General features: G+C 36.0%; 1 protein-coding gene across 2 annotated transcripts in view; it reads right to left on the bottom strand.

The window, feature by feature from the left end:
- LOC147396494 (C2 domain-containing protein / GRAM domain-containing protein) overlaps positions 1–16,421 on the bottom strand; it is a 90,244-nt gene that overhangs the window by 28,130 nt on the left and 45,693 nt on the right. For both annotated transcript variants that reach the window (XM_086451098.1, XM_086451099.1), the window contains exons 5-8: positions 10,805–10,933; positions 10,673–10,719; positions 2,639–2,762; positions 2,353–2,469 (exon numbers count right to left, since the gene is read on the bottom strand). In XM_086451098.1, the coding sequence (XP_086307224.1) occupies positions 2,353–2,469; positions 2,639–2,762; positions 10,673–10,719; positions 10,805–10,933 (417 nt within the window). The remainder of the gene's footprint in view (positions 1–2,352; positions 2,470–2,638; positions 2,763–10,672; positions 10,720–10,804; positions 10,934–16,421) is intronic.

The raw sequence follows: 16,421 nt of genomic DNA, 5'->3' as shown, positions 1-16,421 counted from the left end.
TAGATGTGTACACAAGCCATCTCCTTGGAATACAAATTTTATGCCAACTAACCAAATGATGCTTCCCCTACTCATTTGTTAGGCCCAAAGAAATCTCTACAGATTCTATCAAGCTTTACCTTCACTCCTTAAGATAGAGAATAGGAATAGAAAATAGTTAGGAATGCTGGCCAAGGAGCTTTTAATAATGGTCAACTTCTCACCCTTTGGAAGGTGCCTAGCTTTTCATTTGCTTAATCTCCTTCCAATCCTCTCAATCACTGGATCCCAAATCTTCTTTGATATGTAAGCAGCCCCCAAAGCTAAGCCCAAATAAGAAGCTGGTGACACCCCTACTGAAGACCAACAACGCAATTCCTAAGACCTCACCAACTATCAAGACCTTACTTTTTCGTAGATTAATAGGGATCCCGAAATTGCCTCGAAACACCCCAAGAGTTAACTAAGGAACCTCAACTGGTCCAAAGAATGATCCAAGAACACCAATGTGTTATTTGTAAATTGAAGATGTGAGCTCAACAGCTCACTTTGATACACTTTGAACCCGCCCAGGTTTTTATTAGCAATAGCTCTCCCCAACATGCACACCAATGCTTCCACCACCACTATGAAAAGGAACGGGGATAAGGGGTCCCCTGGTCTAAGCCCCCCTCATACTCCTAAAGAAACCAACAAGAGAGCCATTAACAAGAACTGAGAAGGAAGCCACAGAAATGTACTTCATTATCCAACACACTATTTGGACCCAAACCCCATACGCCAAAGCAAGTACTTCAAAAAAATTTAGTTCACATGATAATAAGCTTTCTCTAAATCAATCGTGCAAACCAACCCAGCCTCTTCGAGTCAATGCACTTACTTGCAATGATAACATCATCTACAATCTGCCTCCCTGCAACAAAGCCTCCTGAGCAGGCCCAATAAATGATCCAGACCTGGAGCCTTATCACTAGCCATCCCCTTAACAGTACCAAGCACATTTTCCTCCTCAAGCAGTATTACTTACCAACTATTTTGTTCTTGGGAGATGCAATCAAACTGGAGTTGATCACGAGTAGGCCTATCCACAAATTCTTTTGAATAAAAGCCCTTATAAAAGTCCACCACGCCTTCAGCCATTGCATCATCTCCCACCTTCCATTCATCTCTAATCTTGAATCTCGATAAATGGTTAACACAATTGTGGTAATTTTCCATGCAAAGGAAGAACCTCGTATTATTGACCCCTTCTCTCAGCCAACCCTTGGCTTTTAATTTTTCTTGACCACCAATATAAACTAACACCTCTATTTAATATAATGAGTTCATGAACGAAGGAGAAAGCAATATACCCAAACAAAAAGTGTCCCTAGAAATTTACTAGAATATAAAGGTTACTTCATTAGGATAGCAACCAAAAAGTGAGCTATTCCTATTGCACTTCATTGTTTTAGGTATAGTTGCAGGAACTTTCAACACTAGCTCCAAGCCCCACTTCCTAAAATAATTCAATCAAAGAAGGTTGCAACAATTGCTTCCCAACTCCCACAACAAAGCTCCTTACAGCACCTGCTCCCACTTTGTAAAACGAACTTTTAGGTATGAGATAGTGGCACATGAATTCATCTTCGATGTCATTCAAAATTGCAAAACTATCAATCTAGAATTATATTATTTTGTTCTTTAATCACAGCACAAGTGCCACAAAGAAGTGCTTGTTACAAATTTTTCTATCTGTCATTAATCTATGAAGCAATAATGTTGCACAAGAGAATAAGAGTACAAATATTGGTGGAAGGGTAAACAAACATGAAAACTGAGTACAAGAGAGGCGGATAGAGGCCGCAAGTCGCATGTAAAGATCAAATGAAAATCCAAAAAACATGCATGTGCATAATGTTGCAAACTTGCAGAAAACCTATTGCCAACGATGAAGTGGACAGCCATACAAATACTGAAATACATACATAAATGGACTGAGACAATTAGATTGGTGCTAACCAGCATGCAAGACTAATGGAATATTAAAAAATCATTTCACAATTTCTCACATGAAAGGGGAAAACATAGTTTCATTTTGTGAATACATTGAACCATATTATTTTTATTTTTTTGGTGTGTGGCCGGTGGGGGAGGAAGTGTTATTAAGGGGATAAATCCCAACAAAAAGTACAACCTGGGTGAACATTGAGTATATGGTTGTTGGATCACATTTGATCTTTCCTTGAACAGCAGGTAAGATGTCCTTCAAAAGGCTATACAAGAAGAAAAAAAACTAGTATGACCATCAACAACTAATCCACACCTAAATCAACCTTTTCAACTGGACCTGGATAAAACCATAGACCTTTATGATGAGAAAGATTAGCTAACCTTCATTTGCTTAGAAAACACATTAGAGTGGAAGCATATGTGCCATGCAGAGACGTACATGCGGCCATGATACAAAAATGACCTCTCAAGGGCACATGAATAACTGTGTTCTACAACCTGAAACAATAGAATTAAAAAATAGAAAAAGAATTCATTAAACTACAGATTGCAACAACAGGAGGTACCCTCCGGAAGACTATATAAGTTAGGATCTAGTGAAATAAATCGGAAATGAATTTCAGTATATGACCCTGTCTTTTGATAATAGCAGTTTACTGGGACTTGCCTCATCTGGAAGGAGATTAAAGATAGTCTGCAGAGGCCCAGGCTTTTGATGAACCACCGTGGGACCTTGTTTATCTAAAGATATTCTTCTTCGAGCATTAGCCCCAACGTAGCCATTCAGAACCCTATACATTTCATAGTGTCATAACCAGAAAGAAGTAGGAAGCCATGTGGAAAATCCAACACGAGGATCTTTAACTAGAAGAGCACAAGCTCTGCTTATTTTAAAGTTTTGGTAACAATTTGAATTTCGACATAAATCGAAAACAATTATTTAAGAAAATTTTGAAGTTTAAAAGGATACATCAACAAGAACATCTAACATCCTCTCCATATAAAATTTCCTAATGCATTTCTATGAAATGAAAAATAATCTACGATGAAGAAATAAGGATGTTCATGTTAAAGAATTTATCACACAGACACACACACATGCTCCCAAATCCATAATGTTAATTAATTCAAGAGTATTCTCTCACTACCTCAATCCACATTTTTTTGGTCTACATCTTTTTGTGATGAATAAAGAGTATTTATTAGAAGAAGCAAATGAGAGGGAGATCGAGACGACCAACCCTAATACAGAGCATCCCAACAAAGAAAAAATACTACTCAAATGACAAATTACAAACCCACTCCCGTCCAACCAAAAAACCTTCAAAGAAAACTCCTTAAATTCTTTAAAAACTTTATCCCAAAAAACGAAACAGCAACCCCAAGATGGAAACTATAAAATCTTGCAAAGGCTATTCATTTCCTTAAAAAATGTGAGAATTCCTCTCCTTCCAATGACTCCAATGTATTGCAAAAGGGAAGAGGCTCCGTAGGATCCTTTTAGAGGGCAAGAAGGAAAGCCCTCAAGTCAACCAAATGATTCAAAGAGCGAATGGATCTGGGAAGGCAACTCACACAGACTAAAAATAAGAAGTGGGAACACATCTTGAGAGCCACAAAGAAATGAATATGAACATGAACCTCTGACTCCCCACTCTCCTTACACATAAGGCCAAAGTTTGGTGAAGGGTAATCTCTCCTAATACTCTAGTCCAATATAATAATTTTCCTCAACACCGTCAAACAAATGAAAAACAACACTTTGGTTGGAACCTTCAAACCCCAAATAATGACAGGAAAACTTGTGCAATTTGCTTGACCATATAGGTGATAACACGATTTCACAAAGAATATGCCAGCTCGCAAGTTGCGACCCCTCCTAAATCCTACAATCATCCAAGTCAATAATCACCGGATTCAACTCAATACATCTAATCATGTTTCCAACATTATCCAATCTCAATCATTGAAACTTACCCAAAATCCTAAGCATACTCCCCATTCTCCCTTAATAATTTGGAAATGGGTAGGTTGGCCTTTCTTAAGATGTAAATAAAACAGGGAACTACACTTTAAGTCTCAAATCCCCACACCAATAATCCTCCCAAAAGTGAACCCTATTGTCTCTACCAACCTTGAATCAAACTACCTTGTGGAACATGTGTAGAGTTTTAAGAATCCCTTTTTAGACCCAAAAGCACCACCACCCTCCCCACTCTCCCAACCTGAAACACAACCAATATTTCTCAACAATAACCCCCCTCCACAAATTCAAACCAAATTTTCAAAGCTGCTTACTCAGAAGAACTGCATGCATCCAACCCACTCTTCTAAACCCAAGCCCACCACTCTTTTTGATGTGGGTAGAACACACAAACCTGGAGTTTATATTAAAAATCTGGTTGTAGGGTGAAATCCCAAGAACTAAAAATAATAAAGAATCTCTATGTTGAGCAAAATAAATTAGAAACTTCAACCTACGTTTGAGATTGATGGAAATCAATAGCAAACACTAAAATTAAGAACCAATATCGGGCTCTTATGCTAAAAAAAACAAAGAAAGGGAAGTAACGTCTCTACTTTTTTCTTTTATTAATCAATCTTAAAAAAAACTTACTGCACTGAATTTTTTATTGGAGCTCCTTATATAGATAACTCCATAGCAACTTAGAAACATTTAAGAATACTAAAAAGCAACTACTTAATCTATCTATAACATATTATTAACCTTCTAATCTTGTTAGAACTCAATTTGGACATCTAAAAGGACTTCTAATTATAACTTAAAGAATAAAAACGAATTTTAAACATAAAACAAATTCGAAAAAGAAACTTTCCAAAATTGAAATAGAAACTAACTAAGACTACTTAAGCAACTTAACAAATAGAACCTCAATAAAATAAAAAGTCCTAAGAGAAGTTGGACTAGGTCTTGTGGGCTGGTCAAAGATTAGACTAAGTTGACTCGTTCAAACTGAGTTAACTCGATTTTGACTGATTTGACTTAGTCAATGTTGCTGATTTCTTTCTTCAACGCTTCTTAACTTGATCATGGGCATTGAGATAAGTGTTGGCAATCCTATCTACACCACTTTTGAAGGACAAAAACAGTGCCAACCAACCAAATGAAACTTCATTTTCCCATCCTGATAGTGCCAGAAAAATATCATACTAATTTATCTTGCTTTATTTCCATACTTCTCAAAATAAAAAGAACTCTTAATAAGTCATCCCCCATCGAAAGCATCTAGTTTTCCATGAACTAAGCCTTCTCCCAACCCGCTCCAACACCGGATCCCAAAACTCTTTACTATTATAAGCTACCCCCCAAGACAACCCAAGGTATGTGGATGGGAGTGACCCAACTTGAAAACCAATCGAGGCAACCAACAAATCCATGTTATAAATCTCAACAATTGCAAATGCCATTGATAAAGCCGTTCTGAATAGTATTATTGGGCCATCTTAAGGCACTTTTATCCAAGGGAGAGAGAGATTTTGGATGGTGTGCTTATAGGAGCGCATTGACACTAAATTGAAATCTGGGATCCCGAGGGTGGTGTGCAAGGTTGATCTAGAGAAGGCTTATGATCATGTAAGTCGGAATTTTCTTAGAGATATACTTAATTGTATGGTTTTTGGTGTGGAGTGGATCCATTGGTATAGGAAGTGTGTTTCAACTCCATCTTTGTCAATTCTTGAGAATGGCTCTCTATGCAAGTTCTTTAGGAGTTCCAAAGGATTGAGACAAGGATATCCTTTGTCGCATTCTCTATTTATTGTGATAGTGAAAGCTTTTGGGAGAATGATTGGCAAAGCAGTAAAGAATGGGAACTTCAGAGGATTCTCAACAGGTTAGAGATGGCCTCAGTTTCCGCAAATGACACCTTAATTTTTGTGGAGTCAACAAGACGAGTTCTTAGTGGGATTTTCTGATGCTTTGAGGATGGCTAAGTTGGCAATGAATTTTAGGAGTACAGTGTTTGTAGTGAAGAGGATATAATTTTTTTGTTCCAACTTCATAAGATGATAAATCATAAATGAGAGGTAGAAGTAGATCAAATTTTACAAAAGGTTGAAAAAAAGAAAAGCTTTTTTCATTTACAAGTTGAAGATGACGGCATTTATGTTATTTACACCAGTCGATTAGAGAAGACCAAAGTCAAGGGAGTATCTCAAATATTTTATAAAAGGTGGAGGGTACATTCTTAATAATTTTAAGAATTTTATTTTAACAAATGAGGTCAGAAAACATCCACCTGTTCTTAGAAGTTAAAAGTGGACACACGAAACTTTTTGACAAATTAACATACTTGTTTAACAGCAAGCCACTTAACAGCAGCTACCTACTAACCATGTGGCATAATTTGTTCTTTTACAACATAATACCTAACACAACAAATTTTTACTCTAGGCTTTGTTCCTTGATAGCATAATACCCAACACAACATATTTTTACTCTGGAAACCTATTCTTCTTTACTCTCTTGGTTTCAAGGGAACGATCACAACCTTCAACAAACGGCGATGAAATCGATCCCTCCAAAGATCTCTCTATCTCTATAACCTTAGATACGCAAATTTTTATTTCCTAAAAAATATTAAATTTTTGCTTTTTTAGAAATCTTTTTTAAAATTAGAAATACTTATCTATGATTTTTGAAATATCTTTACCCTTTCTTTTATTTTCTCAATTCAAGAAAAATATTTTAAAATATTTCCACCAAAAAAATGGCATTCTCCTAGTCTTTTTTTATTATTTCTGTCGAAATCTATTGCTTGCCAAAATTTCGGTCGAAAAAATAGTAATTTCAATCGAAATATAGAGAAGTAGACATTGTTATCTAAATTTCTTGTCGGTGGCTGTCGAAACCAACATATTTCGACCGAAATATAGGAATTATGTCGATTTTTAATATCATGCTACATGCTCAGGTTGTCAGGTTGATTGTTTACCGTGATTGTACTTGGGGTTGTCATTAGGTGCACCCTACAGGAGTAAAGCTATCTGGAATCCTGTGGTGGAAAAATCTAGTAGAAGGCTTAGTTCGTGGAAAGCAAGGCATTTATCGAAAGGGGGAAATTGATTTGATAAAAAAAAAAGTTTGTTGGCTAGCATTTTGAGCTACTTCCTCCTATTGTTCTCCCTGCTGAGGAGTATCAAGGTTAGATTGGACAGAATTTCAAGAATTTCTTGTAGCGTTACAAGGACAAGAAAGGGAAATTTCTTATGGTGAGGTGGGATAAGGTGTGTACTCCCAAGAAGAATGGTAAGCTTAGTATCCTAAGGTTTGAGTATGATGAATTCAACGCTCCTTGGTAAGTGGCCTTGGAGATTTGGGATTAAGGTGCATAATACATGGAGAAAAGTTATTGAGGGAAAGTTTGCGGTGGATGGTTCAGGTTGGGAAAGTGGTTGCGATAACCTCAATCGACGCTCATCTAGATAGGCCGGATCACTTTCAGATTTTTGATTTTAGTTATCAAGAATTTTCTTGAAACACATGCCAAGACCCGTCGATCGAGATGAGCAAAGAAAAAACTTGTAATTTAGCTGTTTCATGTTACTTTACTGTTTATACAGCTATTAGTCTCAAAAGGAATGATTATACAATCATAATTGTCTTTCAACAATTCCTCAACATATGCGCTAGGATTAAATAAGAATTAAAGGTTAACCAGGGAATTAATTGAGCAAACAAACATCACCAATGATTACCTATCAAAAATAAAGAATAAAAAAAAATTAAACTTCTTAAGATGGATTATAAGATATAGAGAAAGATATAGAGAAATTAAACAAGATAGATTATTAGATCACGTAAATCGGACCTCAAGACATTGCCTCAAGATTCGCATAACTACTTGAAAGCTCAATCTTCGATCGGAGCATCATCGATGAGATTGAACTAAATCATTGCATAGATCTCGTCGAATAAATAAGAATTGATTATTAGATAATCAAAATCAGACTCAAAACAAGTTCGAGAGAGCAATCCGAAATCTTGTCCATCGGGAGTAACTTTGTATGTTACTACATGTAACATACAATAGAAAATTTTGTCCCTAGTCACCTCAAACTGACTGATTACATCATCAACATCATTGTTGCAAATTATTACATATAGTCTTGCATGTAAGACTTGATTGCCATGTCTCCAACCCACTTACCATGCATCCAATCACACTATCACTCAAAAATTTGACCATTTCATTGCTATCGTGTGCTCTATTTGTTTAGCCAATGGGGAAACTGTTGACCATATTCTGATTCATTGTCTTTATGTTCGTAGTGTTTGGGATCGTGTTATGGGCTTATTTGGTATCACTGGTTGCTAGCCAAGATCAATCTATGACCTGTTTGAGTCTCAGGATGGTTGAGGTTTCCCCTTCAAAGAGTCGAAGCGGTTACTTTGGTCCATTACTCCATTTGTAGTATGTTGGGGAATATGGAAGGATCATATCGGATGGGTCTTCAAAGGGAGGTGTCAGTCAACCATAGCTTATTAGATTTCTTTCTAGAAGCAACATGGTGTTAGGGACTAGTAAGGTATCGTTTTCCTATAGTATTATTTCACCATAGCTTGTCTAGAAGCAACATGGTGTCAACCATAGGTTATTAGATTTCTTTCTTTTCTTTTCTTTGTGATTGGTACATCTACCATAGCTTCAACGCCTTAATTCACCTTCAGTCCATTTATGTAGTATGAGTTCTAAATAAAATAATTTCTAGACACTCAACTAATTAATGGAACACATTAGACATAATAAATTATTAAGGCATGCAATAAAAACCTAAACATGAAGATTTTCAAAATATACAAGTAATTTATTTGGAACCTTAGCGGATTAACAAGCTGATGTACTTGGTCCATCACAAGATTAAGAGGGGGGTGTTCTAACTTCTAACCCTAATGAAAAATCAACAATTAAATATAAAGACAAGGGAATTTTATAGTGTTATCTTGTTCTCTCGTATTTGAATGACTTAAGATCAAAGCGAAGTTAACTCTGGTTATCCTCATGCGCATGCCCACTTCAATTTTTGTAGTATGACGAAGATAGTTCTAATTTTATCTACAAGAAATATCTACCCAAGGAATCCCTCCAGTTATAGACCTAAAAAATTCCTGCCTTACTACCACTTTCAAGATCTTGATCAATCCGCACCAGATTCATGTTAAAATCCTAAAAACATTGATGATGGTAATAACGGGAGCATTAAGTATTTCAATGTTAAACCTCAAAATCCCGTAATAGGATATTGAATAGCAAGAAAAGTTAGTGAATTTTCGGCACAGATATAGTTTTGATAAATGTAAAGCCCAAGATTTATTTTTAGTTTCATTTGTTAAAATATGGTAAAATAATACAACAGGTGGGTAGAGCTTTAGAATCAACAGGGCTACACTTCTTATCCATTATATCTCTCGTGGTGGTGAATTGAGCTCCTTACATTGTGAATACCACCATGGCCGACCCTACCACAACCAATGTTTCCAAATGTTGAACCATGAGGTAAGACAGTTGACTGCCAACGACTCGAGGAGTAAGTCTCACATGCATGGAATTTTTACATGAAGAATAAAACAAATAAATAATTTCTATTGAAAAATAGGGGAAGTTAAGGTAGGTGCCACATATTTCCAATTTTCAAGTTTCGAATTCACATAATCGAATATCAAGTTTTAATCCCTACATTAGCAATACAAAATTTATTGAGAATGATGATAATAATATATAATATAAATATCACTATTTTATACATCAATAAAAAGGAAATATTTTATATTCGAGTAATTGAAAATTTATGAAGTAAATAGTTATTTTATGTTTATTGAAATAATAAAACTAAATAGTGTTTTTTCAATAACTTTTTCTGAAAATACTAAATATTGCAAAATTTTATTTATTAACAGAACCAATTCAAGCTTTCTTGCATATATTACAATTTGATATTAAAAAATAATTTATATTAACTGATTAAAAAAAAATTATATTAGTTATTTTTAAACGCTCCAATTATACTACATGTCAACACCAGCAAAGAAATAAAATACAAGAAGGAAAAGAAGAAAAAAAAAAAAAAAAAACAGAGGAAAAAATTAAAAGAAGTTAATATATATTTTCTATGAAAATAGGGAAAAAAAATAAAACAGGAAAATTAAAATGAGACATATGCCTTGGCCAAAAGGCTTAAGCCTTAGGCACTCCTCACATTAAGAAAGAAATCTTTTAGTAGTCTTTGGTCTAAGGCCTATGTCTCAGTTGTTTTTAAGTTTCTTCCTTGTGTCTCAATACGTTTTTATTGATCTCCAACCTGAGGTGCATATCAAGGCATGGGCTTCAAATGCCTTTCAAAATCATTGAACATCAACCATGAATACCACCACCGACCAAAAAAGCAACACACATGCCACACATACACGAGAGAAAAGGGGAAAGACGACCACTCCAAACCCATCAAAGGAGATGTTCTTATTTGTCTAGATGGAAAAGAAGAAACTTCAATCAATTGAGCAAACAAGCCAAAAGTGTGTTAGTGAACCAAGGAAGTAATAGTATGTCATACATATGAGAAATGTCTTGTTAACCGCAACTGCAAGGTTTCCTATTGAATGTAAGCAAATGGTTCCTAGCATATTAGAAAATAGCGAAGTATAAAAAATAAAAATAAAACCGTGAATCAAAACAGCCAATACCTGGAAGAATTTACATGGAGTTTACTCGTTTTAATATGAAGACACACCTGGCAAATTAAAACATAGATTCACTGTGAGAAAAAACCAGAAAGGATTCCTACAATTATAACAAAAATTATTGAGGAAAATTACCTGCCCCGGTGTGCTATCTAATGTATGCCAAACTGCTCCAGTTTGACCTTCACCTTCAACTGGAACAGTCACAGAACCAAGTATTGTGCTTTTCCAAATTATATCCCAATCATATATTGTCACATTGATCTACAAGTGCAATTGAGAAAGAGTTCAATTCAACCAGACTCTATGAAAGACAATATAAGCACACACAATATAAAAAGGAATGTACCTTGTATGGTATTGATCTCATGCCACAAGAAAATAATGCATATTATACATATGTACCTTTTATGGTATAGATTGCATACTTCAAGAAAATAATGCATATTATACAGAAATGAAAGCATAAACTACAAATTAGAGATCCAAACTATATATACTTGAAAAGTTTTGTGCTAGATCTCTTTCATCCATATCACCATACAAAGTTTCTAGTGCAATCATAGGTGAGTCCTGAAAGACCTTGAAAATTAACAAAAGCCACTTAGATAATGCAATCACTAAGAGAATTAACAGGAAAACTCTTAACTAGAACAAAATTGAGCTAAACTTCTCATTCAAGGAAAAATGCTAGCCTGTTGAAAAAGCCTCGATACCTAAGGAAGACGGTCAGAGATCCAAAAAATGAGAGGATCTCCCGAATCTACAGGGATCTAACTAATGTGGCAGATTTAGAGATAAAGAAAAGGGGAGATAAGCAATGCTACACCGACACGTGGTAAGGAGCTAAAGTGTCAAGGTGTCCAAAGGTTTCCAACATAGCAACCTCCAAAAATTCTAATGCGGCAGCATGGCCGTATAAATATTAACTTGTGGTACCTTATACAATAGATGTTCTAACAAATAATCTAGTAATTTGTGCACATGAAGGAAAATTTGAGTTAGATAACTACACAAGTTAATTGAGTCCATGGTCCACATTCATAATTTAATTCATTTGAGAAAAAAATTACGGAAAATTTGTTCTACCATGAATATGAAAAATGCCTAGAAGTGTGACATCATATCGTGCCATGAAGTGTCGTATCGACATGCCGACATAGAAAAAACATGAAAATTGGGAGGGCCAAGGTAACACTGAAGATAAGACACTGTCATGAGCTGCCACATGCTTTACCGATCAGAAGTCCAAATTACCAAAGAATCAAAGGAGGGCGTTAAAATGGAGGGTAAGGAGGCATTTCTCCATGGAGAAAAAAAATAAAGAACATAAGTTTAGTATAAACCCAGATGGTCAAAGAGGGCTAGATGGACACCGAGTATTAGAATTTTGACACCTGGCACATTCCAATTTAAAGCTAACAAGTGTCTAAAAGAGTGCAGGAAGGTGAAAAATATCATGCACATCAAGGGCCACTGGAACTACAAAAGGTGATTAAAGGATAATGGTTTTAGATCTTTCCATAATTTCAAAAGAAGTTCCATAAAAAATACACAACAATCATGTAACATGTGGCAGTCATTTGGTGAAAGTTCAAGAGTATTTTGAATTTCCACACTCTACAATATATCACCTAAGGGCCTAGCCAAGAAGCAAGGCAGTTATGAAATATTTAAAATAGTCAACAAGAGTCGGATCAATGTTCAAGGTCCAGCAATCACCGAAATCACTACAACAAGCTAGGAAAAATGGAAAATGAGAGGTCTATGCCTTAGATCGATCGGAGAACTAGAAGTAGGAAGAGAATGTAGCGGTGAAAAAGAACTCTCATAACAAGATTTCAGGTGGAAAATCAATGATGAATTTTTTTAGATAATAAGAATTGGATACAAGGAATCATCCTCCACTCGCCCAAGCTTGGGGAAACAAATCCCTAACCAGAATAGTTGTGAGAGAGCAAGTGTGTCTGCTTTATATGTGAAAAATTAAAATCTCCTTCATGGTGCTTTAGGAACAGAAAAGGAATGCAGAATCAAGTAGATAGAGTATCTAGAAAAGGGGAATGCAAAGATCAAGTTCAAGCAATAAAGAGAGAAGGGGAAGAACGAGTAGAGGTCCCACAATAAGGAGGATGCAACGTATTCCAATCACTACAAAAGCCTATCCTAGAGAAAGAACAAGGTTGATATTCAGCTCTTGTTTCAGTTCAAGAGGGATGCCAAATCTTTTTCATACCTAACCTTCTGGAAAAAATGTTATCATTCCTATAATGGGTATCTAAAATACATAACAGGGATTGGTGTCTTTAATTTTAAATTTCCACAAAGAAATTGATTCGTTTGACCCTACTTCGGCATTAATCATCCTTTCTTTTCCATTTCGGAGTTGGGTCACAACACTTTTTTGGTTTTTTCTTTTTTTTTTTGGTTTTGGGGGGTGGGGGAAGGGTGGGTTGCAATTAGTTGGAACAGCATACAAAGGATCACATACTCTAGGCCAACAGGGTTCAAATACTATTCAAAGGAATGTAGATGAAGGAATTGAAACTAAGATTAGTATGTTTATTTCAAAGCTGGTAGATGTAAGCCTTTTTTCATACAAACAATCGAATTAGGAGTTTGTGTCCATTGCTTGGGGGATTTGGCAGGGCAGAAACCAGATGGTCTTTTGATAAATGGAAAGGAACGGCCTCCCCTTGAGGTGTTTATTAGTAATTTTGGTTTGCTAATCTTAGGTGTAAAGCATTTAAAAAGTTCGAGAGGGTGTTTATTTAGTATCTTCTTTTTAAATGGGGTTTTGTTTGTATTGATTCTGGTAGCTATTGAGATTGGGTCCTACCCTATTTTGGTTGGTCTCTTGACCACCATCCATTTCTTAAGTAAAATTCTGCTTATCTATGAAAAAAAAAAAAATAGTAGGTTATGGGAAACCAAAAAATAATGTCACTGTGTATAGCCAGAAAAAAATGAAAAATCTGGGAGTTCATAAAAGTTTACAGCTCAAGCATAGAAGTTACAAATAGCAAAACCAGGATAATAATATTGTGAGAATGGGGATAGAGTAGGGTTCTTTGTTTTCCTCTAAGAAAGAGAGAGACTCTGCTCTCCTTACTTTTGTCTATATTGTGCATAAAGGTTAAGTAAGAAATGACGTTGGTAATGTAGGGGGCTCAAAGACTGGGAGAGGGGAATAAGAAATCTGCTTGTCAGTGATCAAACTGAGATTAGGAAAAATGGTCACATCACAACAGATATAGGTGGGTGTAGTAGAAACCAAAATCTCATAACACAATTGCATATTCAAGTGGGGAGAAGTCCGACTGAAAAATAAGATAAAGATGGCGAGACTAGTAACCTAAGTTGAATTTCAAAGAAGATTTTAAAAAGAACATTAGGGAAGAATCAGAAGCTATGCATAGAGAGAAACTTCTCTAGTTACCCAATGATGTTGAATATAGAGTCACGCAATGCAAGAAGGTTAGGCAACAAAGATTTAGAAACCAACAATCGTGCTCAGAGATTGACTGATTAGTGGATGTCTTCCTTTCCCAATTTTTTCAAGTCTCTTGAAGGAAGGAAATATGAGACCTTTTTTTAAGGCTGTAAATGGGGAAGATGGATAACGTCTTAGATGGTGATGGTGATGTTGATGGTAATCAAGGTAGAAGGAAGATTGTGGCTAAAGATGAGAGAAAGGGAAATCAAATTAGGGTTAGAGAAGTCATCCACTAATCAGTCAATCCCTAATTTATTATTTATATGCAAGAAGGGAATGAAATGACTTAAATGCCCTCCTCTCATTTTGCACCATCTACATTTAGCCCCTTCCACAGCGTAGAGGTTATGACAACCTCTAGGCGGGTAATCCTTGGTGCAAATCAGGACGGCGCACAAGTAAATGATGCAAAAACAAGCAATTGAAAAGGTAAGCAACATCGAGCTAGGGTGGTTAGCACCTAGAGGAGGAATCACACTGGGGCAGTAGCAACCTAAGGCAAAATCGCCTTGGGCAACATTGGCATCGTGCTGGAGCGACATTGCCTGGAAGCGAAATCATGCTAGGCAACACTGGCATCACACTAGGGAGGCATGGCCCGGAGGCGGGATCTCATTAGGGCGGAATCGTATTGGGCAACATTGGCATCGCATTGGGGTGGCTTCGTGTTGGGCGACATTAACATTGCACTGGGGCGGAATCGCATTGGGCAACACTGGCATTACACTTGGGCAACATCGCCCAGAGGCAGAATCGCATTATGGCAGAAAAATCATAAAGATATGTGTCTAGGAATGAGCTCAAACTTGAATTTTAGTGCATTTGGACCCAAGCTCATTGCTTTGGTCAAGACTTCTTAGGCTATGGTAAGTTTGGACTAAAGGTATATCAAGCCCCCATTGACCATAGAGTTCCAAGTGATGGAATCGCTTTGAATCATTCCGTCGAACACTTGCGGGCTTCTTTGATTCTTCAGAGTCTGCCCAACTCTAGAATTCTCGAGTTTAAGAGATTGTTTGTTTTGTGCAGTCTAGTGAATCAATAGAGTGGAAGCAGAGAGAGACCTAAAGTGGCGAAGAAGACAATGATTACACAACGATGGCATAGGTTGCCTTAGCAAAGGATGCCTAAAGAAAGCCACCCCAACATTTAGAATCTTAAGCAATAATAGCAAAGCCACCCCAACACTTGGTCAAGCTCTTCTGAGTTGTGCTAGAGGATTTTTTTTCCTTGTCCTTGAGGAATTGGCTTCATGTATTGATAAGTTTTCAGAAGTTTTACCCTTATCTAAATGGCATATGTGGTCCCCATCTGAATGTGGAATACAACTTGATTCAAATAACTAAATCGATGAGAAATAAAGGCAGGACATGAAATGAAGAAAAATCGACGAGATTGTTTGGCCAATAAAAATATTGTGAAAAAGGCACTTCGGTGAATGTTGAAAGCTCTGAAAGGGAGAAAGAACTAAGAAAACAATGCGGATAGAGATGGTAAAATAGAAAAATACATGTCTTGGTAGAGGGGATGGCTCAAGATAAAGTTGAATGATGAAATAGGATTCATGTTGTCAACCCAATTGTTGGGATAAGGCCTAGTTGAGATGATGACAACAAAAAAATTATTTGCTACAAATTAATGTTTTCCATAAGAGTGGGGAAAGATAAAAGTAAATGCTTTCCCCTATAGGCAAAGAAGTATGTATAGCACAATTGAGAGTTGAGACAATTATTTAGCAAAAAACAAAAATTGAGTATGCTTTTTACAAACTTAGCCAAAGCTTTACCCGGCCAAAACCCCAATTGCCTAAAATAGGGTCTACGCAAGCACTAATATAATATTGTTTACTTAGGGTCTCAATAAACTCAATATTGCATGTACTTTACACATTATACAAAATAGATATTATTATTATTAATAAATATCTGACACTACAGAAATGATTACAATTAGTAATACCCTATTTTCTTTCTGTTTTGAAGTAGACATATTTTGTCTCTAAACAATCATAGACACAAAACTTAAGGTTGGATTTTTTCTCAATTTACTGAACTTCTATAATTTGTAAGTAGACTTCCATATAAGCCCATATGTAAAATTCTATTGAAATCCCTTTTTGATTAGGTCATCCAAACAGGTGTCGAAAGTCAATATATTTTTTAGGTGTCAAAAGTCAATAAATCTCTTTTTTTTTACATTATTATTTTACGAAAAAAAAAATTTACAACTTTTTTTACGCTTCGAATTTCAACATTT

This window comes from Akebia trifoliata, chromosome 8, assembly GCF_017979445.1.
Source record: "Akebia trifoliata isolate Shusen 1 chromosome 8, ASM1797944v1, whole genome shotgun sequence".
Classification (NCBI taxonomy): Eukaryota; Viridiplantae; Streptophyta; class Magnoliopsida; order Ranunculales; family Lardizabalaceae; genus Akebia; species Akebia trifoliata.
The sequence above is the reverse complement of the archived record's forward strand: the minus strand, read 5'-3'. Positions and strand labels throughout refer to the sequence as shown.